General features: G+C 39.0%; 4 protein-coding genes across 7 annotated transcripts in view; 1 reads left to right on the plus strand and 3 right to left on the minus strand.

Moving 5' to 3' along the window:
* Positions 1-375: 375 nt before the first annotated feature.
* Positions 376-11,117, minus strand: LOC133526520 (chromatin assembly factor 1 p55 subunit). Of its 3 annotated transcripts, none has more exons than XR_009800742.1 (10): positions 10,780-11,117; positions 10,484-10,661; positions 10,181-10,296; positions 9,231-9,435; positions 8,028-8,102; positions 6,796-6,984; positions 5,970-6,087; positions 5,170-5,300; positions 4,309-4,706; positions 376-3,408 (listed from the first exon to the last, which is right to left on the minus strand). XR_009800742.1 is itself a non-coding variant. In XM_061863192.1 (10 exons), exons 1-10 carry the CDS (start codon positions 10,799-10,801, stop codon positions 3,316-3,318), a joined length of 1,299 nt encoding a protein of 432 aa, XP_061719176.1. In that variant the 5' UTR covers positions 10,802-11,112; the 3' UTR covers positions 376-3,315. The 3 variants fall into 3 exon arrangements, 1 of the variants encoding a protein (XP_061719176.1); XR_009800743.1 differs by having other exon boundaries at positions 6,802-6,984; positions 10,780-11,113; XM_061863192.1 differs by having other exon boundaries at positions 4,529-4,706; positions 6,802-6,984; positions 10,780-11,112.
* A 432-nt stretch (positions 11,118-11,549) lies between these two features.
* Positions 11,550-14,391, plus strand: LOC133526522 (uncharacterized). Its single transcript, XM_061863194.1, has 2 exons — positions 11,550-11,817; positions 11,900-14,391. The coding sequence occupies exons 1-2, from the start codon at positions 11,658-11,660 to the stop codon at positions 12,493-12,495; spliced, it is 756 nt and encodes a 251-aa protein (XP_061719178.1). The 5' UTR covers positions 11,550-11,657; the 3' UTR covers positions 12,496-14,391.
* Positions 14,323-17,266, minus strand: LOC133526523 (transcription factor A, mitochondrial). Of its 2 annotated transcripts, XR_009800744.1 has the most exons (6): positions 17,090-17,266; positions 16,755-16,965; positions 16,271-16,429; positions 15,621-15,814; positions 14,981-15,330; positions 14,323-14,467 (listed from the first exon to the last, which is right to left on the minus strand). XR_009800744.1 is itself a non-coding variant. In XM_061863195.1 (5 exons), exons 1-5 carry the CDS (start codon positions 17,161-17,163, stop codon positions 15,219-15,221), a joined length of 750 nt encoding a protein of 249 aa, XP_061719179.1. In that variant the 5' UTR covers positions 17,164-17,266; the 3' UTR covers positions 14,810-15,218. The 2 variants fall into 2 exon arrangements, 1 of the variants encoding a protein (XP_061719179.1); XM_061863195.1 differs by lacking the exon at positions 14,323-14,467 and having other exon boundaries at positions 14,810-15,330.
* Positions 17,267-19,260: 1,994 nt separating this feature from the next.
* The window catches only part of LOC133526440 (frizzled-4), a 76,971-nt gene continuing 73,074 nt past the window's right edge, over positions 19,261-23,157 (minus strand). Inside the window, exon 3 of the mRNA XM_061863072.1 lies at positions 19,261-21,802. Coding sequence (XP_061719056.1) covers positions 21,165-21,802 — 638 coding nt within the window. The 3' untranslated portion in view covers positions 19,261-21,164. The remainder of the gene's footprint in view (positions 21,803-23,157) is intronic.

Genomic DNA, 23,157 nt, shown 5'->3' on the forward strand with positions numbered 1-23,157 from the left:
GGTACTCATTGAGCTGAAACTATAATTATAGGGGGAGTAATGTCGACGTCGGCGGCCAATCGTAAAGTTCCTGTGTAAGACGGTAGTCACATTAAACCCATATAGACAGGTAGGATAGGTTCGTTAGGTTGCTTCAGAGTCCCGAAGGGCGAACAGTCCAGAATACGCGGGGCTCTTTTGACTCAGGGAACGAGAAAATAATTTTCTCGATTCACGATATGCCTAGGAATTTCATGATCTGTCTGATTTTACGATCGGCCGCCCGACTTCGATATAAAATGAAATTAAGATCGATTTAGTTCGAATGTCACTCCTGCACTTATTGTTTATTATAGGAATTTTATAATGGTGTTAATTATGTGAAAGAAAATTCAGTTGCATATTACTTACTTTTATTCGTAATAATAGCGGAACTTAAAATTATCATTCATTACTGCATTAACATTATAAAATACCCTCATTCAGTCGCGTCATCCGAGAAATGTACAGGAAATACAAATCTGAAGGAATCCTCGTGACTAACGGATTAGTTAATAAATAAAATGAGATTTCGTGACGCGGTATCATGGCGACGGTTTCGTTTGTGTCTCCTATATAATAATATATTCCCTGATAGTATATTACGAAAAAGACCAGGAAGAAAACGATTGTGTGACTAGTGTTATAGAGGGCCTGGCTAAGCTTGGCTTAGTAATCTCTGTCCGGAAAGGAATATAGTGCCGATTTAATAGCGGAGAAATTAAACGATTATACATAGTATAAGTAGAAATCGTCACACAATTCTTTCTCCTCAGGCCTTCGTGGTTTAGTTTTCTTCAGTTACAAGATTTAACAACAGTATTAAATTTTAGACATTATAGATTCGTGAAATTGGACCCTTCCTCTGAATCAAATAATTTTCTCACATTTTCCAGATTATTCAATGATGTTTCTATTAAAACTAACGCTAACATGGAATATTGCAGGTTGACTATGTGTACATATTGTGAATATTGTTTGATGTTGTTAACGACCTTTTAACACAATACACTGGTTTTCATCCTTTAATAAGAAGTAGAAACATAATTATATATTCCCAATAATAAACCCTTTGACCACCAAAGACGTCAGTTGACGCGCTCGGCTACAGTTCAATATTAAAGTTCGTGTATTCAGATAAGGTTCACGATGAAGTGCCTCGCACAATAGGCGTGGCGTTCAAAGGGTTAAATTATATAGAAAAAAAAAAAGAAATATGTTGAAATGAGCACAGCTCAGCAGCTTACATAAAGAGCAAGTTTCTTGTTTTTGGACTTTCATTGCATTGAAAATCTCAAATTACAAATCTTTGTCAAATTTTAATTATGATCCCGAAACTATGTCAAAATAATATATGTAAATAACTTAAGACTGCCCCTGGACTATGTAAATATTCTTTACAAAGCTGGTCATGAAATTTAGTAAAATTACAGAATGGCAACCCAAGTACAAACAAGTCTATTTTACATACATCAGAGGCAGTACTTAGGTTGTTGACCCATTTATGCTTTGGTGATCTCTATCAGGAACAATAAGGAAAAGGTAATCTAACAGTTTACATTATTCTCCGGGTAGAGTCCAAATACTGTCCAGAAAAAATAGCTATATTTCACAAAAACTAAAGACGCGCAATGAAAAAAAAAACAAAACACGCTTAATATGTGAAATATGAAGCAGTTACACTGCTTTACATCTTAGTCCATTTAGAACTTTCTAGCTAAGACAGTTAAAATTTATTTTCAATTATTCTTTTTAGCATTCACAATTACATTTCGTTCACTTTTTGACTGAACTGATACCAACACAACCAACTTGCAAACCATTCCTAATATTAACTACCTAAACACTTACTAGTATTTTTGAAATTTTTAATTTGGAATAGTTTGTATATGACTAATCCAAAAGGAATCGAGAGAAATTTACTTCATTTGGATTAAATGTAAGAACAATGTTAATTATTTTAACCCTATGACCGCCAAGGCCGTCAAGACGCGCGCGCCCAGCTCAACCTACCGCCGTGCAGCGTCAAGGTTCACAATGACGCGTCGTACACGAGAGGCATGGCGCTAATTCGTGCTTTTGAATTATTAAAGAAAAGTGAATTGAAAACTCTGTGTAGAGGGAGCTACTAGCACAATCTGAGGGCCTACCGCGAAACACTAAAATCGAAATTTCGTTATCTGCCTCTCTATCGCTCGAATACTCTTGCAGATCATGAAATTTATTTATACATATCGATATTACTTGTCAAGAAACTGTTTAAGGTATAGTTATTAGTTATAAGTTAATCTATGTTTTACAATATGTGATAGTGCAGCTCTCTGGCGGCAGAACATTGCAGTAATACCCCCTATTTTCACATATTATGTTAAACTGTCAGGGACCACACTGCCAGGGATGCCTGCAGTCATTCTTGGTATACACTGTGAGCATTGGCCACTCGCGACGGCTAGTCAACCTTAGCATTGAAAATTTTAAGATTCCTTTTGTTTCAGCCACATAAAATGTACTTTATAGCCTGAGTCCCGACGCACAATTGAATATAAATAAATAATTACAACGTTACACACAACAAAATTGTTTTTCTCATCTTTAATACACTAACATCTCATTTTAAAGATAACTACATCTGACATTACGCGTATTGCAAAACATTTTGTGTTGAAACATTCAATTTATTTTCACACACTTTGCCTTATTTGACAACATATTCGTCTCTCTTGTTAATATCGTAAACAAAAGTGAGGCAGTCATATTATCGCACAATAGCGAAGTGTGTTGCGGACTTTAAGTCTGCTAGCACGACGTTGTGAACGACTAGCTTGCTCGTCTCAATAATAAATAATTTTATTGAAACACGCAAGTCAATTAAACTTTCAGTATCAACAGAACAACTTGGCATAATTGATGATAACTGACGTGCCGCTGGTCGAATATTTTACCAACTTTCTTATCCAAAATTATACTTCCATCAGTCTCACACTTATATCTCCTCCATACTTATACAAATGAACAGAGGCATTGGCACATCCATTACAATTTCCAACTTATAGAATTACAGAATTTTTCTTATATTATGAATTGGAAATGTTTATGCAACATGCCCCTGGGCATATTCGACTACGCATACCGTTGATGGCAGTCAGTGCGACACTCAATTTTCTATTAACAAATGACAGTTTGAGTGGTCCAGCAGGTTCACAAAGTCGCGCCGCAGAGAAGACACATTGAAACCAAAAATGTACCTTATCTCGTTGCGCTAAGGTCCACATCGCGACTAGTGTAACGTGTAAATGTTTATCCGTGGTTGACGTTGACGCCGGACTCGAGCTCGGAGGCGGGCGTCTCGGGCTCCTCGTCGTTGTAGATGTTCTCCGCCATCTGCCATACCTGCAATATTACCAACATTTACCCCCTTATTCATAAACGTCTACTAAAGTTGACAAGCCGCTAATAATCGTTTGTCCCTTTCCATCATACCAATACGTCGGAAAGGGACAAGCGACGTTTAGTAGACGTTTTGTAGACGTTTATGAATAAGGGGGTTACCCTTTTGTCATATTGAAATATTGCCTCAAAGGCAATTGGCGCTATCCATGGGCACGACAACTCACGCCCTCAGGGCGTCCGCTATCTGGCGCGGACGCGTGCGCCGGATGTACCTACAGTGGCACCCGCGTGCGCCCGCTGCGTGCACCCGCCCACGCTAGCGGATGCGTGCGCCGGATGTACCTACAGTGGCACCCGCGTGCGCCCGCTGCGTGCACCCGCCCACGCTAGCGGATGCGTGCGCCGGATGTACCTACAGTGGCACCCGCGTGCGCCCGCTGCGTGCACCCGCCCACGCTAGCGGATGCGTGCGCCGGATGTACCTACAGTGGCACCCGCGTGCGCCCGCTGCGTGCACCCGCCCACGCTAGCGGATGCGTGCGCCGGATGTACCTACAGTGGCACCCGCGTGCGCCCGCTGCGTGCACCCGCCCACGCTAGCGGATGCGTGCGCCGGATGTACCTACAGTGGCACCCGCGTGCGCCCGCTGCGTGCACCCGCCCACGCTAGCGGATGCGTGCGCCGGATGTACCTACAGTGGCACCCGCGTGCGCCCGCTGCGTGCACCCGCCCACGCTAGCGGATGCGTGCGCCGGATGTACCTACAGTGGCACCCGCGTGCGCCCGCTGCGTGCACCCGCCCACGCTAGCGGACAAGCAGATAACCCAGGGCTCGTTGGGGTTCCAGGAGAAGTCGGAGATCTTGGCGGTGTGTCCGCCGTGGATGAACAGCATCTTACCTGCATGATGTTGTCTTCGGACACGGAGCAGATGACCCAGGGCTCGTTGGGGTTCCAGGAGAAGTCGGAGATCTTGGCGGTGTGTCCGCCGTGGATGAACAGCATCTTACCTGCATGATGTTGTCTTCGGACACGGAGCAGATGACCCAGGGCTCGTTGGGGTTCCAGGAGAAGTCGGAGATCTTGGCGGTGTGTCCGCCGTGGATGAACAGCATCTTACCTGCATGATGTTGTCTTCGGACACGGAGCAGATGACCCAGGGCTCGTTGGGGTTCCAGGAGAAGTCGGAGATCTTGGCGGTGTGTCCGCCGTGGATGAACAGCAGCTCGGGCGGCCCGTCCTCCGCGTCGTCCGCCGTCTGCTCCTCGCCGATCTTCGACAGGTCCCATACGTGCAGTCTGGAAAATGTTTTTATTTAAAAATAATAACAATTTCAGGATGTTGATGAACCTGCCTCGCCACTGATATTTGCTGAGACATTGGTTGACGGTTTCGCGGCTGTAACGCGGAAGAGACGCGCGTCATTAGGAGGATCCACACAGAGCGAGCCGCTTGCGACTCTCGCGAGAAATTCTCACACGAAGCAAGGGGGCTGGCAAAATTTCAGTGACAACTACAGCTCTTGAATCACATAAAGATTATCTCATTTGAACTACTCTCACAGACTATGCAAGATTTTACATGTACAGCAAGTTGCAAAATTGCCTGGACACATTATGAAATTGGCCAAGCAACTTTAGAGCTGAGAGCACCTTTGACATATAGTACTATTGACGAGTGGATTTGCTACAAAAAAGTTTAATACAAGACACTAAAGTACACTGTGTGTTTACTAATGATCAGCAGTGCTGACATTTATACCTGCGATCGGTGCCGCTGGAGGCGAGAATGGTCTCGTTGTGCGGCGACCACTGCACCTGGAAGATCTCGTCCTTGTGCGACTCGAACGAGTGCAGCTTGAGTTTCAGGTTACGAAGATCCCACAACGCCACCTGCCAATGAACGATTACAGTATGGTTCAGAATTGTGGTATTCTCACACACTGAGCACCGATTAGTTAATGTTGAAAAAAAAAAAGAAACATTTGAATGCCCATAACACCTATGCAGGAGCTGTCCCGTACGGATGCAGTTTATTTCCTGTGTTGCGACTTATTTTTTCAGCGTTTAAAGCAGGCGAATATTTTTCTGATTTTTGACCATTTGCCACAGAAAAGGAAACTTGTACCTGCAAATCTTCAGAAAATTCGCGTTTGTATGGGACAAGTGTAGACTATTTCATGGAATGCTCCACGACATGAAAAGCATGTTGTGAGTGTGAGAGACCCATTAATTAACAATTCTCACCAAGATTAAAGAAATTAACACTCAAATATCAAGACATTGTATACGTCGATTGATAAGCAAGGTTCAGATAGGTACGATGTGCTGTACGTGTCAAATTCTCAACGCCCGTGAAGCAACGCTATGTGGAAATAGCTGTGAATCCACTTCCATATCTATAGAAACATGATTTTAGGCCCAATGAATGGCAAATCTGCTAGGGGAGGAGCAAGTATGATGAGCAGGTCGGCTGGCGGCAGTCTCCGTGCAGTCCACATGGGTTATGACTGTACAGTAAGGGAGCGATAAAGAAGAGTTTAATATGACGATAGAAATTACCGTTTTGTCAGCGCTGCCGGTGGCCAGGATGAACTCGGAGTAGGGGTTGAAGCTCAGGCAGTTCACCTCGGCCGTGTGCGCGTCCACCGTGTGCGAGGGCTTCGACGTGTTGTTGGATCTGTGGGACACGAGCGTGGTTATCAATGTCCTACAATACGTTGCAAAGGGCCTTGCTGGCTTAATTTTCATGCAGATATAATGTTATTAGTTCATTAGTTGTACGCTTATTACAACTGTTGCAGGTTTGGTATGTAATGTTTTAAAACATCTTATATGCCTGAAAGTAAAGGATATTTTATTTTCCACCAGTGTAATAAGTATAGTTGGAAGCTAATAATGTGGTAGCTGAGTGAGTCACAATCAACTCGTCATGCTAACCTTGTTAATGATGTTAATTGACAAAACGACAAAGTGCATTTATTTGTTATATGAGAAGCAAGTGAATATATTTAATTGTTAAATTATGTACAACATGCAATGAAACCTGTTAGAAAATTACACACCAAAGTAACTAATTAATAATGGATTTATACAATTTTAATATGTCATAAGATATATTTGATGTACCATTATTATATCCACTTGGGTGCATATTTTCAACATGTAAAAGTGACAACACATGAAACAAATGAAATGTTGATGTAGTAAATTTGGTATGTAGAACTGTAATATTAGATATTTACAAGAGATTTTGCGACCATGCCAAACTGAACATTTATATGCTACAGTTGATATTTAAAAAAAAATAAAATATATATATAAAGTTGTGTCCGTACAGCGTCAAATTTTCTCCACCAACGCAATGTAGTGACAGAACATTCATTACAATAACCTGGTGTCCCAAATCATGAGTTTCTGGTCGTCGGCGACGGAGCCGAAGAGCGACTCGTGCAGCAAGTGCCACGCCACGTCCTCCACCACGGCCGTGTGCCCCGTGAACACCGACTTGGCCTCGATCACGCGGCCCTCCTTCGGCGTCGCGTTGATGTCCCACAGGCAGATCGTGTGGTCGTCGCTGCGAACAATCGTGTATTGCTTTATGTTTCTACACATACTATTGTACAAGAGGCAGCAGAGGTATATACATCTGATTCTGTTCTTTCGGTCTTTGTCAGATTCAATGATGCCAAACAAAACAAAAGATTCAAGTATGAAGATAAGATAAACCAACCCATTCTATCACTATCACGACATATTATAAAACAAAGTCCCCCTCCGTTCACAATAAACTCAAAAACTACTCAACGGATTTTCATGCAGTTTTCACTTATCAATAGTGATTCTTGAGGAAGGTTAAGGTGTAGGTGTCTATAATGTGGGACTTGGTCAATTTGTGTAAGAATATCCCTATCATATTATACAGTGTGTCCCTAGCCATTGGACAAAGCCGAAATGTACATATGCATTAGGGTATTTAGAACCAATGTACAAAGTGTGTAGCGGTTTCGAAGAAATTAACAAAATACCAATTTTTACTTTGAAGCAGCCTGTATGTGTTAGTAGCTCCTAAGGTAATATCCTCAAAGAATAGTATGGAACCTTCTTCAACCTTTTCGATTATCTTTTTTATTTATGACACTAATAAGCTTCTGACTTTTGAAAAATGTCATCATTATCAAATATTTCGAACAAATTGTCAAAAACACTGCCAAAGATTAACACAGTGTGTTTCATTTTGTTGTAGATTATTGCAAAACTTTTGTTCGAAAAAAATATTTTTTTATCTTTTGTTCTAATAAAAAATATATTAACGGCAGAGCATTCCTGAGAAGGAACCCTACGTGGGGTTTCAGGGTTTGTCCAAAGGCTAAGGTCACCCTGTATTTAATATTTAAGATATTTATATGATAATATAATATACAATTTTTTAAGGTTAACCCGTGCCAATCCTCACATGCTTGATATTTTGCAGTGACTTCTATTATTATAATAAAATAAGGTTGACAGCCGGTAACTACAGTTACCAAAAGCACGTGAGTGGCTAGTAAGAAATATTTACTAGATAATACTCTTATCAATTGTTTTTGATAAATTAAAATTATATTTTTTATCTCTTACCTAGCAGACAGAAGATATCCATTTAGTATAGGGTTCCATGACAATCCGTAACCTTCTTTTTGGTGCCCACGCAATCTGAAAGCACAAATATACATTAGCCTCAGTACTCTCAACTCAACATTATTCATTAAAATCATTGTAAACCATTTATAGCTTAAAAATAAGATTTTTTTAATTATCATAAACACAGCCCAAAATTGTCCAAAAGTTTGCATATTGTTTTATTATTACATTTATTTTTACAATCTGAATGAGCCCTTCATTACAATCTTAAAAACAAGAAAATGTTAAAGATGAAGATGTTTACAACTTTTCATTTAAGACATAAAATACAAAAGAACAGTGATAATGTGCAAGATAGCAGCTACCAAAGGTTAATAAAATTAATTACCGTACCATATTGTGTAATTTTACACAATATGGTAAATATTGTCATACTTTATATAGTTTCTATTTTTCTCCGTGAGCTTCTACGGATTATCGTCTTATCTATTGTTTAAAAACCGCAAAGGCGCGTGCCACTATGAAAAAATGGTCGGGCCGCATAGGTAGCGTTTATTGAATTACTACTCTATGGAGCACGGAATAAGATTCATTTTGAACTAATACAGAATTCTAACAGAATAGCTGTCTGATCTCTATTGGTGCGTCTAAGGTAGGCGACTAAACGCTCTCAAACCAGCTTAACTTGTGACACTGCGATCCGAAACAAAGATACGTATTCGAAGACCTCGCTTGCACTGGTAATGCGAGCGCACGGCTAGCTAGCGCCAAGGAAGCAATGTTATGTTTCTCGAAGAGCAGGTAAAAAACAGGGCCGGATTTTCACACAAATATATTTGGGTGGTTTTACGTTCTTCAATTTAAAGAGATAAAACATAACACTATTTAAATAGTAGGTACACATCTAACAGAATGGGTTTGTGTAATTACAATAATAACGAGATATACTCCGTAAACTTCCAAACTGGTTGATTTCTACTGCAGCTGGCACTTCTTCTCAAAAGTTTGCCGACCCCTGGCTTAGGTTGGTATTCCATCTGTCCAATGTCTTGGTCCAATATGTATTTGGGTCTCACATTTTGCTTAGTGAGAGTGATACGCAATGCACATTGGACGAAGAAATTGGACAGTTGGAATACCACCCTTATTACAGATACAAAAGAATGAGTAAGTAACAAAAATCAAGTGAATAATAATCACCTAAGGTCTGGATGGCATTCTCCTGAAGGCTCAGGCTTGGAGGGGTGCTTTGTGTAGTCAAACACCAGCACATCAGAAGATGGGGTCTTGGTGGCAATCACACAGGGATTCTGGGGCATGTAGCGTGCCCTGTTCACCTCACCCTCATGGTTGATCTTGATTTCTATGTCTATTTTACCTGATACTGAACCAAAGCCTCCAAATTCTGCAAAAGAAGAAATTAATGTGTAATCCCTACTAATATTATATGCGGACGGATCGACATATGGCCACACCTTGGGCAGACAGAATAACATCTGAGACATGCAATGGGCCCAAGATAGAGTGGCTTAGAGAGCTAAGAAAGTCCACAGTCATTACATGCCTCAGCCTCAGTAATTCTGTCTGTTATCTCTCCATGCTTGAACTGTTTTAGATGATATTTGATAGATAAGGTAGCCTGAACCCCAGAGGACATAGGATAGGTTTTATCAATAGCCAGGTCTACACAGAGGCAATTTCCTCACGCACAAACCGGCCAGTGTAGACATGCCTCGGCCGAGGTGGCGCGTGCGTTTTCCTCGCCCGAGCGCGCTGCTTCGGCCGAGGCACGTCTACAGTGGCCGGTTTGTGCGTGAGGAAATTGCCTCGCACGTACGAGCTCGCTCGCGCGCTCTGTGTGGACCCACCTAATCACTATTGTTGTTCCATGCAGACAAAGTTGCAGGCAGAAGCTAGTTCAATTATAAAGAGGCAGTTTTAACATGTCCAGGACATAGTGCTTGTTTTGGGTACAAGTGATTCAAAGGCCCAAACACTGTTGCCATCATTAACCTCAACTGACAGTCATATTATACCTGTGCAGTACTTGGGTGTACAGCAGCTTGTGAGATAATTAATTCCGGAAGTAGAATATGCAAAATCACGACTCAGCTGCTGCTTGATGATCTTAGGGAGACAAGGGTACTTACCTCCTTTATCATTATCATAGTGGCTGGCGTCAAATTGTGCGTCTTCATTAGGGAGCTGAACACTTGCTATGAGGAGATGGTTCTGTTCATCTGATGTGTGTGTACCAAGGATTAATCTGTAAAATATGGTCATTTATATCTAGACACTATTAATAATACCACACGACAAGATATCACCACCAAATTCCAAGGAAAGCCTCCGTTTACAATGCGTGAGCATTTTAGGGGGGAAAGTGAACAAAGAAATTGTAACATGTCAACAACCTTTAGCGTGATAAAAGGACGTTAGTCAACTAGAGCTACCTGTGCACCGAGTAGTCTTTGCCCTCCGGCCGGGTCACGTCCGGCAACCACTGCGCGGTCAGCGACGGCCACTCCAGAGCGTGTGTCATCACCAGGTCGTACAGGAACGGTGTGTTCTTCTTCCAAATCTTGTACTCCTCGTTGATGACGCGCTCCTCCACCGCATCGTCGAACGTTTCTATGAACGAACACCGATTACACTCACAAAAAGCACTTTCGATAACCAACAAATTGAAAGAAAGCTGTCAGACAACGGCCACAAGAACATCTCGGTATAATGAGTGCATAACAATTACCTCCGTCGCCTTTATCTCCCATTTTACGATTTTGGTCTTCAATTTTTCACTTTTAACTTCCAGCTACGATTTTAACGCAATTTATCAAAAAATACCGGCCTCGCAAAGGCGCCAAACAACAATCCTTGGCGTTGTTCTGTTCGGAAGACAGCACACAAACTTCCGGAGTCAGGAGGCAGAAGCAAAAAAATGATTGCTTTGTTATTTTAAAATTACAACGTTCAAGAATAAATAACAAAATAAAAAATACTGTTCATTTTATTTTCGTACATATTTTACAAATGATAATCATTTGGACGAAGCAAATATTCAACAATAATTAGCATGACCGGAAGCGCATATCCCCTTTTGTTGCCATGACAGAAAGCTTACCTACTTAAAACCTTTTTATAATATTTAATTTTTATATATTGAATTACACATTATGTATAAATTATTATATATTCACACCGTGTCACACAATATGTGTTTATTTAATTTATTTATAAATGCTATTGTAATTTCATATTGGTAGTTACACGCTTGCGATTCGTTCATCGCTCCGATGTGCGAGCGATCGGAGCGACGTGCGAATTGCAACCAGTGTGATGGCTCCTCTACACGATGGCCCAGCGTCGGCCAGTCCAAGGGACGCATTTATGCGTTAGAGGGAGCAAGTGACATTGCTATCTCCTTCCACCGCATAGCTGCGTCCCTTAGGCTGGCCTACGCTGGGCCATCATGTAGAGGAGCCCTGATAACCGCCATGTAGTTTGCGCAGGGACTGTCATTTCAAACATAGAGAGAATCACAATGTCTTAAACGTGGATGAGTAAAATAGGTCAAGGTTTCTTTCTTCTTATTGACTGATAAATTGGGTTTGCCAGACTATAGTTGTTATGACAGTTACAGCATGGCAACAATTTTTTAACTGTCAAATTGTGAACATGGCTGATGCAGCAGCAGCCCGTAGGGAAGCTCGGAGAAGGAAAATATTAGAAAATTCTCATAACAGGCTTCAACGTATATCTGGAAAATGCGACGAGCCGATTCCAAAAGGTACTAGTTTGTAGTATTGCATTATTAATTTTTGTGCGTAATTGAGAATTACAAAGTAATGCCTATTATTGTTTTATTGCAGAATCATCTTTTCAGACGATTCTTCCAGACGTAAGTTACGAAGTTTCAACAATATCTAGCAGTTTCACAACTACTAGGAGTAACAATTCCCTCAATAATGGTGTTGTGGTTGGCGAGGCACCACCAGCGGCGGTGTCGACACAGAGTGCTATTTATGAAGCGGACGCGGCAGGCGACAGTTTAACCGACGTAGCCAATGACTTGGCAGCATTAATGTCGCCAGGATCACAACCAGCCAACACTCAACAAGTGACTCCTTTGGAAAAACTAGTTCTATACAAGTATGATGTAGTACTAGTCTCTTTGCTTGTCCAACTTATGTACAGTTTCTCATTGTTGACATTTGACGAGACGTATTTTTTCTTGCCCTTAGTGGTTTACGTCGTTACTAAGATGATATGGTTTCCAGCACCAAGCAGTTCCAACTTTGCTAATGCTTTACTTCTCTTAAATGGAATATCAGTGCAAAGAGTGGAACGAATCATGTCAGTGTTGCGCTGGGTGAGCATGTTTTCTCAGGATGTCTGTGTGTACCTTTTTACAACAATTTGTATGCAGGCTCTTAGGCACACTATCACAGATTCTTTGATCACATAGTAGAAATTGCCTATTATAATTTTCCTGTTAAATTTTGGGCATATTATTGACTGAGCAGTTCCAACATATAGCATTTAATAAATAGAAATGTTCCAGAATTTTGATTGCTTGTGCCTTTATACATAAGTGAGAATTTGTGACATGTGTGCGTTTTAGTCACATATTGCCATTTTAGTTTAATTAGGACAATATTGTACATAGTAAATGAAAAACATTCTTGTTACTTTATTTGTACATCATTTTGCTCAATTATTTTTGCCTTTTGTCTACTCTACACTAATGCGTTTAAAATATTGTATTTTTATACTTATTATTATAACAATTTTTATGATAATCTTTCATATAATTATAAATGTTTAGAGGCCAAATTAGCAACTTGTACTGCAAATGTTAAATGTAACAATCACATCTAGGCTTGTATGTCTCATGTCATGTCATAACATTTTAACAAATTCACTGCCAGACAAAAAAACGGCGCACTACCCCAGAAACTGGGAACCCACCTGGTGGGCGCTCGTGAACTTTGTTCAGATGCTGGACAACCCGCTGGGCGGGTTGTTTTGTATGCAGCTATAGACCACCGGTTTCTGGGGTAGTGCGCCATTTTTTGTCCGGCATCTGAACAAAGTTCACGAGCGCCCAGCAGGTGGGTTCCCGGCAGTGAATGTGTTAATTTCATGTTTGTCATGTCAATGAGCTTGATTTTCGCATTGTGAATGCAGCAGTAAAAAAAATTGTAAATAATTTAGTTCAGCCTGAATAGGTCCTTCGATGGCCTTAACTATTATTAATTGTAACTGCTAGTTTTGTTCCAATTTTGATGTAACTCTAGACTATTTGGAAATAGCAATAATAATAATACATATTTTATATGATGGCAGTTTGTGACTTGTTAAATTGTAGTGGGAATAGGACAAAAAATGCACATATAGCAACAGAAAGTTCATTATAACCAGAGGCCAGAATTCTGATGGCATTTTTGAATTGTCCTAGGGACTTTTCATTTATCAACTACTACACACATCATTACAAAGTAGAATACAACATATCAAAGATTTAAATTAGAGGTAAACAACAGGCCTTCTTATCGCTAAAGAACTATTTCTTCCAGAAAACTTTTTAGTAGTTGAAAATGTGATATAGAGATTTGCAATGAAAACAATCGAAACTGAATAGTTAATGTCAGTTAGTTTAATTACATGTTCAAAGTCTGTTTTCGTGCTAACAAGTGTTGCATTAGTTACCTACCTTAAAAAAGAAACAGTCATATTTTTCCATATTATCTTGTTAAATTACTTCCTCTACAGTCAAATATCCATTAACTAGTAACTTTTTCATATGTTGTGTTCTATTTATTGAAATATGTATATCGGAAGTTGATAAATGAGAAGTCCCTATGACAGTTCAAAAATGCCATGAGAATTCCGGCCTCCGATTATAACTTACTGGTTACTTTCTGTCTGTGCAATGTAGTTTTCTTGGTGTTTCTAATAACTGCTTATTAATACTTGTATCTAACTTCAGGATCAAAATATAACTTTTGATACCTAACTTATTAGTATAGAGAGATTGACAACAAAGAATTAAGCTGAACATTTAATGTACAAATAAAAAAGTAATGTTACAAAAAATGATACAATTGTAATTCATTTTACTTTAATTTTTATTATATGACACATTTTAACAAATCAATATCATATTTTGATAGCCTGTAATTGGTTTGGCTGTAATACTATTGCCGCATCTCTTATATTATATATTACACAAAGAAAAAAAACTTAATATTCAACCAGTCAGCTTAATTCAAGTTGTACTAAAAAGGTCAAACAATAGAAAAGTATTTATTTTAATATTTTGTAATGCATCTTTTAAAATAAAATATTTGTAATATTTTAATTGCATTTTTAGTTGAATGTATTCCGATCCATATTCAGCAATCATTTCCAGGCTCTTATTGTCACCCAGAGTGCAGCTGAAAGAAACAAGCGTTATTGTAGCAATAGGGTAAATTACTAATAACAGACCAGCATAACTCAGAGGACTGAATTGCAGATATATTAGGATATTATTCTTTCCTATTATTATTTAGTTTTAGACAGGCAGCTGATGCTGGTACGTCTAAATCTGATTTCACTATTTATTTAGATAGTTTATCAAGATTGTTTTTAAATTGATTCATACTACAAGAGTCCTTCAGAGGGCTTATGGCCGTTTCTTTTATAATTTCGTGTTATAGCTAAATGTGTTGTTGTTAGGGTTTACTATTTTTTTATTTTGCTTAAAATGTAACAATGGGTAATGAAAAATACAAAGAAACTATATACACATATATTTATGTAAACAACATACAGATGATGAACGTAATCAATGAAAACTATGAATACTAACTTAATCAACACTACATTAGGAAGAAATCATAAAACATGATTAGGACTAAGCAACTAAAACTTGAAGAAGTTCTTAATGCTACCCATAATAGTCTTACTTGGCTCCTTGTCTTTGCTATCAGGCTTATCTTGATTAGAATGTATATGGCCGTCACCCGTGCTCCGAAACTCTCCTGACTCTGACTTGTTAATACTTTTCAGTTCCATTTTCGATTCTGGAGTTGACTCCATTATTATTGGCTTCTTAAAATGTATATCAGATTTACTGACTTCACTGGTCTTATCTATTTTTTCTGTGAAATTCAAGTCATTCAAGTCATCGGAGCACCCGAGTTCCTATTGTGATTTCTTTGCACTTTCTGGCTTCTTTTCTCGTACAGGCTTGGTACGCACAAGGTCTGATCGTCCTTGTGAAATCATTTTCAACTCCCATGCTTCCAAGTCTTTTCTGAAAATTAAGAAGGAGCAATAAAGTTAAATCGATAGAAAAAATGTGTTAATAATTTTTTAATTATTTATATTGAATCTTCTTTATATCACGCACTACTTTCTGAGCCATACTTATTTTTTATTTACACCAGTAAGGAAGAGCAGCATCTCATGACACAGATGTCATCTTTGTACTCAAAAAGAGGTGCAAACCTGAATATTGTTAAATTAATTGAATAAATTATTTTTGGTTTATTTAGGGACATGCACTAGCACTTATCTTTTACAATAAAATTAAAGCAAAAGCACCTGTATTTATTCATAAGTTCTGCAGCTTGCTTTTCAAACTTAGACTTTTCACTTTCTGGCAATTTCTGCCAATCCACTTTCACTTTCTCTTGATATTCTTTCATTTGTTTGCCCTTGAATGAATCTTTTCTAGACTGGATGTAAAGAAAATAGGAAGACATTGGTTTCTTTGGCTTCCCTAGTTCTTTGTATTCCTGAAAATTATTGACACATGAATTCATTGCTCAATGCTCCTCTGAACATAAACACCAAATAAAGTTGGTCACAAACATAGCCACTAGTAGCTTGATGCATAATTGCAGAGCGAGTTTGAAATTGATACAAAACAGATGGTCCCTTTAAATTGTTGTAGAATAAATATTCTATTCCAACTTGAGATGCTTTTGTTCCACTACATACTACTACCATCTTGCAATTAACTGTAACTTCTGTATAACATAGATTGCAGGAGTTAGTACAGCGGTTCCTAACCTGGAGGTAAAACTGGTATTTCATGAGGGTAATAAGCTAACTAAATAAAGATAACAAAGATTAGACCTATAAGAAAAACTATTGATGATTATTGGGAGGAGGGGTAAAATCAGGATCCCTAGTTAGTCTTAGGGGTGATAGAACTGAAAAGGTTACGAACTACTGAGTTAGTAACTTACAGCTTTCAATTTCCTCTTTTCCTTAGCAGCTGCCATTTCCTCCTTGACCCGCTGGATATCAGCCTTCTGCTCGTCAGTCAATGAAGACTCATACATAGCTTTTATCTTCTTATAATCTTCCAAGTCTTTCTCATATTCTTTCGTCATTTGAGCCTTAGTCTGTAAATTAAGGTTATTAATATTTTTAATAAACAGTTTGCAAATAGCCGGGTCCACACAGAGCGAGCATACGGGGCCGAGGCACGTTTTCACTGGCCGTTTTGTGCATGAGGAAATTGCCTCGCGAGTATGCTCGCTCTGTGTGGACCCACCTAATTAGAATGATTTTGACAATGTTTTTCTAATGATGGCACAGTGTTACAAAAAAATTATAGATATGAAATACCAAAGGTTTTCTTTATATTTAAAAACAAATTACAAGAGTTTGAACCAATATAAGAGTCTTCAATTGAAAATTAGGTGCAAAGTTAAAAGTCCTGGTTACCTCTAAATCTAACTGTTGCCAGTGCTTGGAGCTCCATGCGATCGCTTCCTTGGAAGTAATACCGGGGTTCTTGGCTAGCAACGCCGGTCTCATTTGTGTCATAAACTTGAAAAACGGAGTTAAAGGCCGCTTTGGTCTCTCTATGCCTAGTTTTTGTTCTGCTGATTTCTTCGTGTAGTGGCATATTTGTACTTGATTTATCCAGCTAGTTCTGAAAAAGAGAAGGGCTATATTATATATTGGCACATAATTTACAAACTTGATTCATAAATTAAAGATGCAAACTAAATAAATAAAGACTCGTCTTTGAAGCGTCATAACCTCAACTCACATACCTTCCTTGCAGAACAGTTTTGTAACTGCTTATTGTTAAATTACTTAAGCGACACAGTTGAGTTATTGAAGACATCTTATTAATAAGAGAAGGATTGTATTACTAATTATCTTAAAAACAGTCGTTTATATTAGAAACGCGTCAGATACCTCTCTTTACGATTAAAAATGTCAAACAAAACAAACCATAGATATTTTCTGTTTCATTCGTTGATTATGCACTTGGGGCAAAGGAAAAGCGCATACAGCCTCTTTAATCATAGACACGTAGTTGTAATGGAAGTCTATGTCTCACTCTCTATTTGCCTCCCTGTCATATTTTTTTGAGGCCTTTTATAAAACATAACCATTGCAAAGATTTATGTACGATTCCCACCAACCGCCGGAGCGCATTTTCAGTGTGCCTATACATTATGTATGGCAAAAGCGATGGAGTCCACCTGGAGCCGGGCTCACGGCTTGCGGCCCTACAAATGTAAAATGCGCTTCGACTCTGCCCGATCGTACTTAATGCAATTTTTGGTTTAGTTTACGAATCGCTCGCTAGATGGCACTTATTTGTAACTTAAAGTTCCTAATTCGCACTAGAGTTAGACCAAACTAAGTTGGCAACGATTTTGATAGCCTAGACTGTGCAAGTGTTATATAAACGTCATAATTTCATATAAGTTTCACGCGTTATTTTAAACGTCAAACTTCAATGAAATTATGACGTTTACTTAACCCTTGCACCGTCTGGGCTATCAAAATCGCTGCCTGACTCTATCAAGATTTTTCTTGGAATAATATTTAACCCTAGGGACTTACGTTGCGAACGCCATCTTGATGGTCGCGCCTCGTGATTAATTACTTTGTTTTTTGCTCATTAATACTGTTTAAAGATATCGATAGCTTATTATGTAAACTAATGTGGTAGTGTGCAGTGAATGAAGAATAGGGTTGTTTCCATCTACAAATCTTAGGGCAGAATTGTATCCCAATAAATTCTTTTGGATTATAAGAACATGTTAAACTACTTTTAGGGGACCTGTAATGACCATATTTTTGTAAATATTGATTTTAAAATATCTTTTAGCACACGTCACGTGACCAAACTTGAAACGTCTTTGAAGATTCTGATGACGTCACAACTCTCGGATTGACACTGTTGACAGTTCGGCAACTGTTGAAAGTATAAACAACAAATGACAAATGTCAGTTGACAGCTCGTATCTTCTACGTGTGTCAAACCGTAAACTGTGACGTCACACAATTTTCAAAGAGCGTTTTGGGCGCAAAAGCATCCGTCAAAATATATTTTGTTAATTTAACATATTTAAAGCCGTTTTTAGTATAAAAATCGAATTTTAGGGCAACTTTTAGTTAATATAGAAAGTAATACGCGTAAAATGCGTTTAAAAAAATTGGAAACAACCCTATTAATCATAAAACGCGTCCAAACACTATTTTGGAGTAAACGGCCGGTAGTCTGCGTGCTACTTGTAAAGTCCAGCTAGCGCTTTACAAGTGCTGATTAATCAACGTACACTGGCTTGTACTAACCGTACAATTTTAGTCGTATCTGAAGATCATAATACCGTGATACTGGCGAATTATAAAAGAAGAAGAAGATCTTTGTATTAACCGTACAAAGCTCCCAATGCCTTAATTGATACTGGCGAAATAGTCCCACTGGACTGGAGCCATATTTTTTAAAAGAAGTTAATAGTGATTTAACCCTAGTCTAGTACAGTTTATGTTTAGTTTACGAATCACACGATAGATGGAACTATTCTGTGTAGTACAAATATTACAATTACTGAATCCCGATACCAAGATTGTTCTTGGAACCCCCCAGATTATGGAACTTCCCCGTAGCGTGAGAGTCGGTTCAGCAACTAACCCCAAGTTCAGAGCTACCTTTAAATTTATAGTATAATGAACGTATACACCTACCTATGATGTTCGGATTATTAACCGAACAATAGATTTGACAGAAAAGTTTTATTTAATTTGATTAATTGAATTGATTACAGGTAGCAAAGATAAAAATATAGTCACAATGAAAAGTTCTACGTTCACTACATTTTAAGATCTACGGAGTATTAACGCTCCGTAGATCTTAAAATGTACACTGTTTCGGTTAGTGGCGGGCAAATTAAACGTTGAAGGTATCTTCAATAAAATAATAATGTTTGATTCATATAATTTTATTATTAAGTCGTTTGTCTTTAATAAGAATTAAGTACTTAATAATTTAATTTGTCTTAAGATTAGGTATTTGAAGTATGTACAATTTCGATTGTTATTTATTTAGTCTTAAATAGTATGTAGGTAATTTTATACCCAATAGTTAATTTTTTTTATCATTAGAAAAAAATGTAAACAATCTTGACATGTCTTTTTATTGAAAATTATCAATAATCGCTTTTTAAAATTTAGTTTATATTACTTAAAATCGCAAAATAATGTAAATAATCGTATATTATTTATAACTGCTACATACTTTTGTTGTGACTTCTTTTTCAAAAGTGTTTTTTAGTAAAAAGACACGTTAAGATTGCTTACCTTCTTTCTAATGCTAAAATAAACGAACTATAGTGTGGAAGAATTAATCGAGCAATCTCCAATAAATTCTTCCACTCAGTATACAGCGTGATTTTGTTATCACTGATCAAACTCTGAGGGGTGAATATGTAGGTCATACTGAACAATTTTTACTATGGGGTCAACTGCGAAATCACGAAAAAAATATCAGCTGTTCTATAGAAAACATTGACTCTGATTCACCGAAATGTATGAGACGGTAGATATTTTTTCGCGATTTCGGGGTTGTAAAAGTTGTTCAGTATGACCTATATATTCACCCCTCAGTTTGGTCAGTGATCACAAAAGCACCCTGTATTAAAGTCAGTATTAATGTAATTTGGCAGTGGCGACAGCTTTGTATAACATCTGCAAGTTAAGAAATTCAAGTAGGACGAAGCTGCATGGTATTTGCCATGGCAACGTGTGGCAGTGTCATCGTTAATGTGAAATTTTTGTGAAAATATGACTGATACTCCTTCACTTAGTTCTATTACAGTCAATGCAAAGTTAGCTTGGACTCGTAATTCCGACTGGGGGACCTATTTGACTCGTTGGAACATCAGGCCGTAACGTGGCCAATGGCCATTAGAGCCGACCCACTAGCGTCACCTGAGCGTTGGCGTTTAGACAAATCTATGGTTGCTGCTCGACACAACCTGGCGCAACTGCGCAGCGATGCCATTTTCCATAGCGCTGATGGCTAGACGCCGACGCTCAAAAGACGTTAGTGTGGGGTGGCCCTTAGTGTAAATTACAGATTTAACGATGATTTTCTGAGTATGTTAGTAAATACAAATATACGGTGGGCACGGCAAATGCAAATGATTCAGAAATTAAGGATATGTTCAGGAAATATCGGTTACCTTAAGTAGTGTCTTACATATTTTATTTACAAGTTTTACAGCCTTCTAAGTATAACTAGAGACGAGTAAAATAAGCGATTGTTAAAGTCCTGTACGTATATTCATAGTAAGTATATAAGTATTGGACACTGATACCTTACTTCACAAGTTTACTGCATAAATCTATAGCTTTCTCGTCTCTTGATAAACTATAGTGTACTATTAACCTAAAACACTGTACAATTTGAATAAGTTTATATTTACATCAAGTTACACATAATAATCCATAGATTAATCCGTTGATACATATATCAAACAGATATTACGGCTTTGTAATTAAAAACAAACTGAATTAATAATATGCGAGGCACTTACATATTTCTTTAAATTTTTTAAAATAAATTAAATTTGCCAATAACAATTTTAATCTGAATCAAGCAATTAGTATGATGTTTGTTGTCCTTATTTATATTTTTATTAATTATAAATATTATGCATTAAGATTAAGCTTCAATGGCACTTATGAATTTTACAGACCTATCGCTTATCTAGGTACATATCAACCTTTAGGTACTTTATTCGTCGTATCTACCTATCTACACTTATACCAATAAATGCATACACTCTTAATAACGAGTAACGTCCAAAATCGTTCACATTTCCGCGGTCAAAGAATCGTTTCACCCGCCGAGTAGTGGTAGTGGCGAGGTTTCCTGTAGGAGTGCTGCTGCGGCGGGCGGTACGTGGCGTACTTGTGCGTGTGCCGCGGCAGCGTGTGCGCATGCGCTGCGTAGCAGTGCAGCGTCATCGGGGTCGGCGGCGGCCCCGGCGGGCACTTGCTCGCCGCCGGCTTCTGCGGCCCGCTCAGCCGCCGCCACAGCGCCTTCAGCCGCGGCGTCGCGATCCACACCGCCACCATCACCCCTAGTATCTGCGTTGCGAAAATCCGGAACAGAAACACCCAGAACGCCGGCCGCGCGTGCGTCGACGGCTCCGACGATGGCATCGGCGTGGAGAGCCACTCGTCCCTCCATGCGTACTCGTACACCCACGTAGCCAGTATACAAGCCGATGGCACGGCGTATAGTGCTGCGAACGCTCCAAGTCTTAGCACACTCTGGTCCGTATGCGGCTGAGGCGGCGCATTCAGCAGAGCGGACGGAGCGGGCACCGGCGCCGGCCGCCGCAGCACCGCCCGCAGCCCCGACGATAGAAAAACGCAACCCAGGAGCAGGCAGATCGCCTCCGGGATGATTACCAGAGCCAATAGTGATTTACTCGATTGGTTCCCAACGAAACAAGTACCTGAAAAGAGGAAAAAAATACGTTAAGCCAAACAATGCTGTGACTCTTTATTTTGCGCCTTAGCGGATACGGAGTCTCCCGTGTGAATGCTCTTTATCGCACTGAATAACATTCCAATTTCCAGAAACAGCTCTCAAAGCGAACACCTACATAAATATACGGCGAGAAAAGGCTTGCATTAATAAGGCAGCGGTTAAAAGAGCCGATTTAAATTGAAATACGAGCGTGCGAGGAGGAAAGGTGTCGTATTTAACGGCTCGAATAATGGTCGCGCATTTCTTTCGTTCGCCATAATGGAAGTGGGTAAAATAAAAAAGAAAACACAACACTCGTGGCATGACTGAAACTGCAATATGCCTGTGAATCGACTCGGCACTCTGCTCGCACTTCTGTGTGATGATAAAATAAAATGTAAAGAGCTTTTACAAGCGGAGGCAATAAGATAAACGAAACATGCCGACATGGCTCCGTGAACGTTTGTTTTAAGGACGAAATAACAATTTCACCGGACTCCGATTATAATTAGAGCTTTTAAAATTTTAATTCCGGTAACGCCCAGGTTCTCGTTAACAAAAACGTATATATCGGGACAGTAACGAGCCGATACGGGCTCTTGGGGAGATCATTATCGGAAACCGGACTGTAGGATCGTGCGCGCTCCAACCTTAGGAAAAAAGTACCACACGTCGATGCAATTTAAAGAGAGACTTATTTAAATAAAACTTCGATGCATTTCCATTCACGAACAGCAACAACGTGTTATTTGCATGATGCAGTAAATCCAGCAGTTTTTTGTCGATGCTAAAATTTATAGCTGCTGGTACAAAGACGGACGAGGCTCCAATATCCTGACTTATGGATTCCAGTTTGTACAGTGGCAGTAAAATATTATTATGGACGCATCGAAATACGACATAACTCAGCGTGATAACTAAAGTTCTTGTTGTGTATTTTTATTTTGCAAAGAGTTGTTGATAAACAGTCCTGTTCAATTCGGTAATGCTATACTGATTAGCTACAGGTTTTTTTGGGAATGGAAAGTGGTCACCGTCGCCCATAGACATAAGCAACATCGGAGGAGCCATTTAAGCGTTGTACTCGTATCATGTTCAGATATATTTTGAAACCATTCATTTCATTTACAGCTATACCTATAACTTAGTACCTATTATTATTATTTCAGATGCGGTATATAATTATTATCTATAGTCTAAAGTAAACCTTTAAATCTGCTGGTAGCACACACTTATCAATACTTACACTTGTCGGTTTATTTTGTCAGGGAAAACCAAACAAGAACCTTTAGTGCCCAAGCCGCTCGTCTTTGTAATCTGGACACTAATTCCTTGTTATTA

Source organism: Cydia pomonella, chromosome 16 (genome assembly GCF_033807575.1).
Source record: "Cydia pomonella isolate Wapato2018A chromosome 16, ilCydPomo1, whole genome shotgun sequence".
NCBI lineage: Eukaryota > Metazoa > Arthropoda > Insecta > Lepidoptera > Tortricidae > Cydia > Cydia pomonella.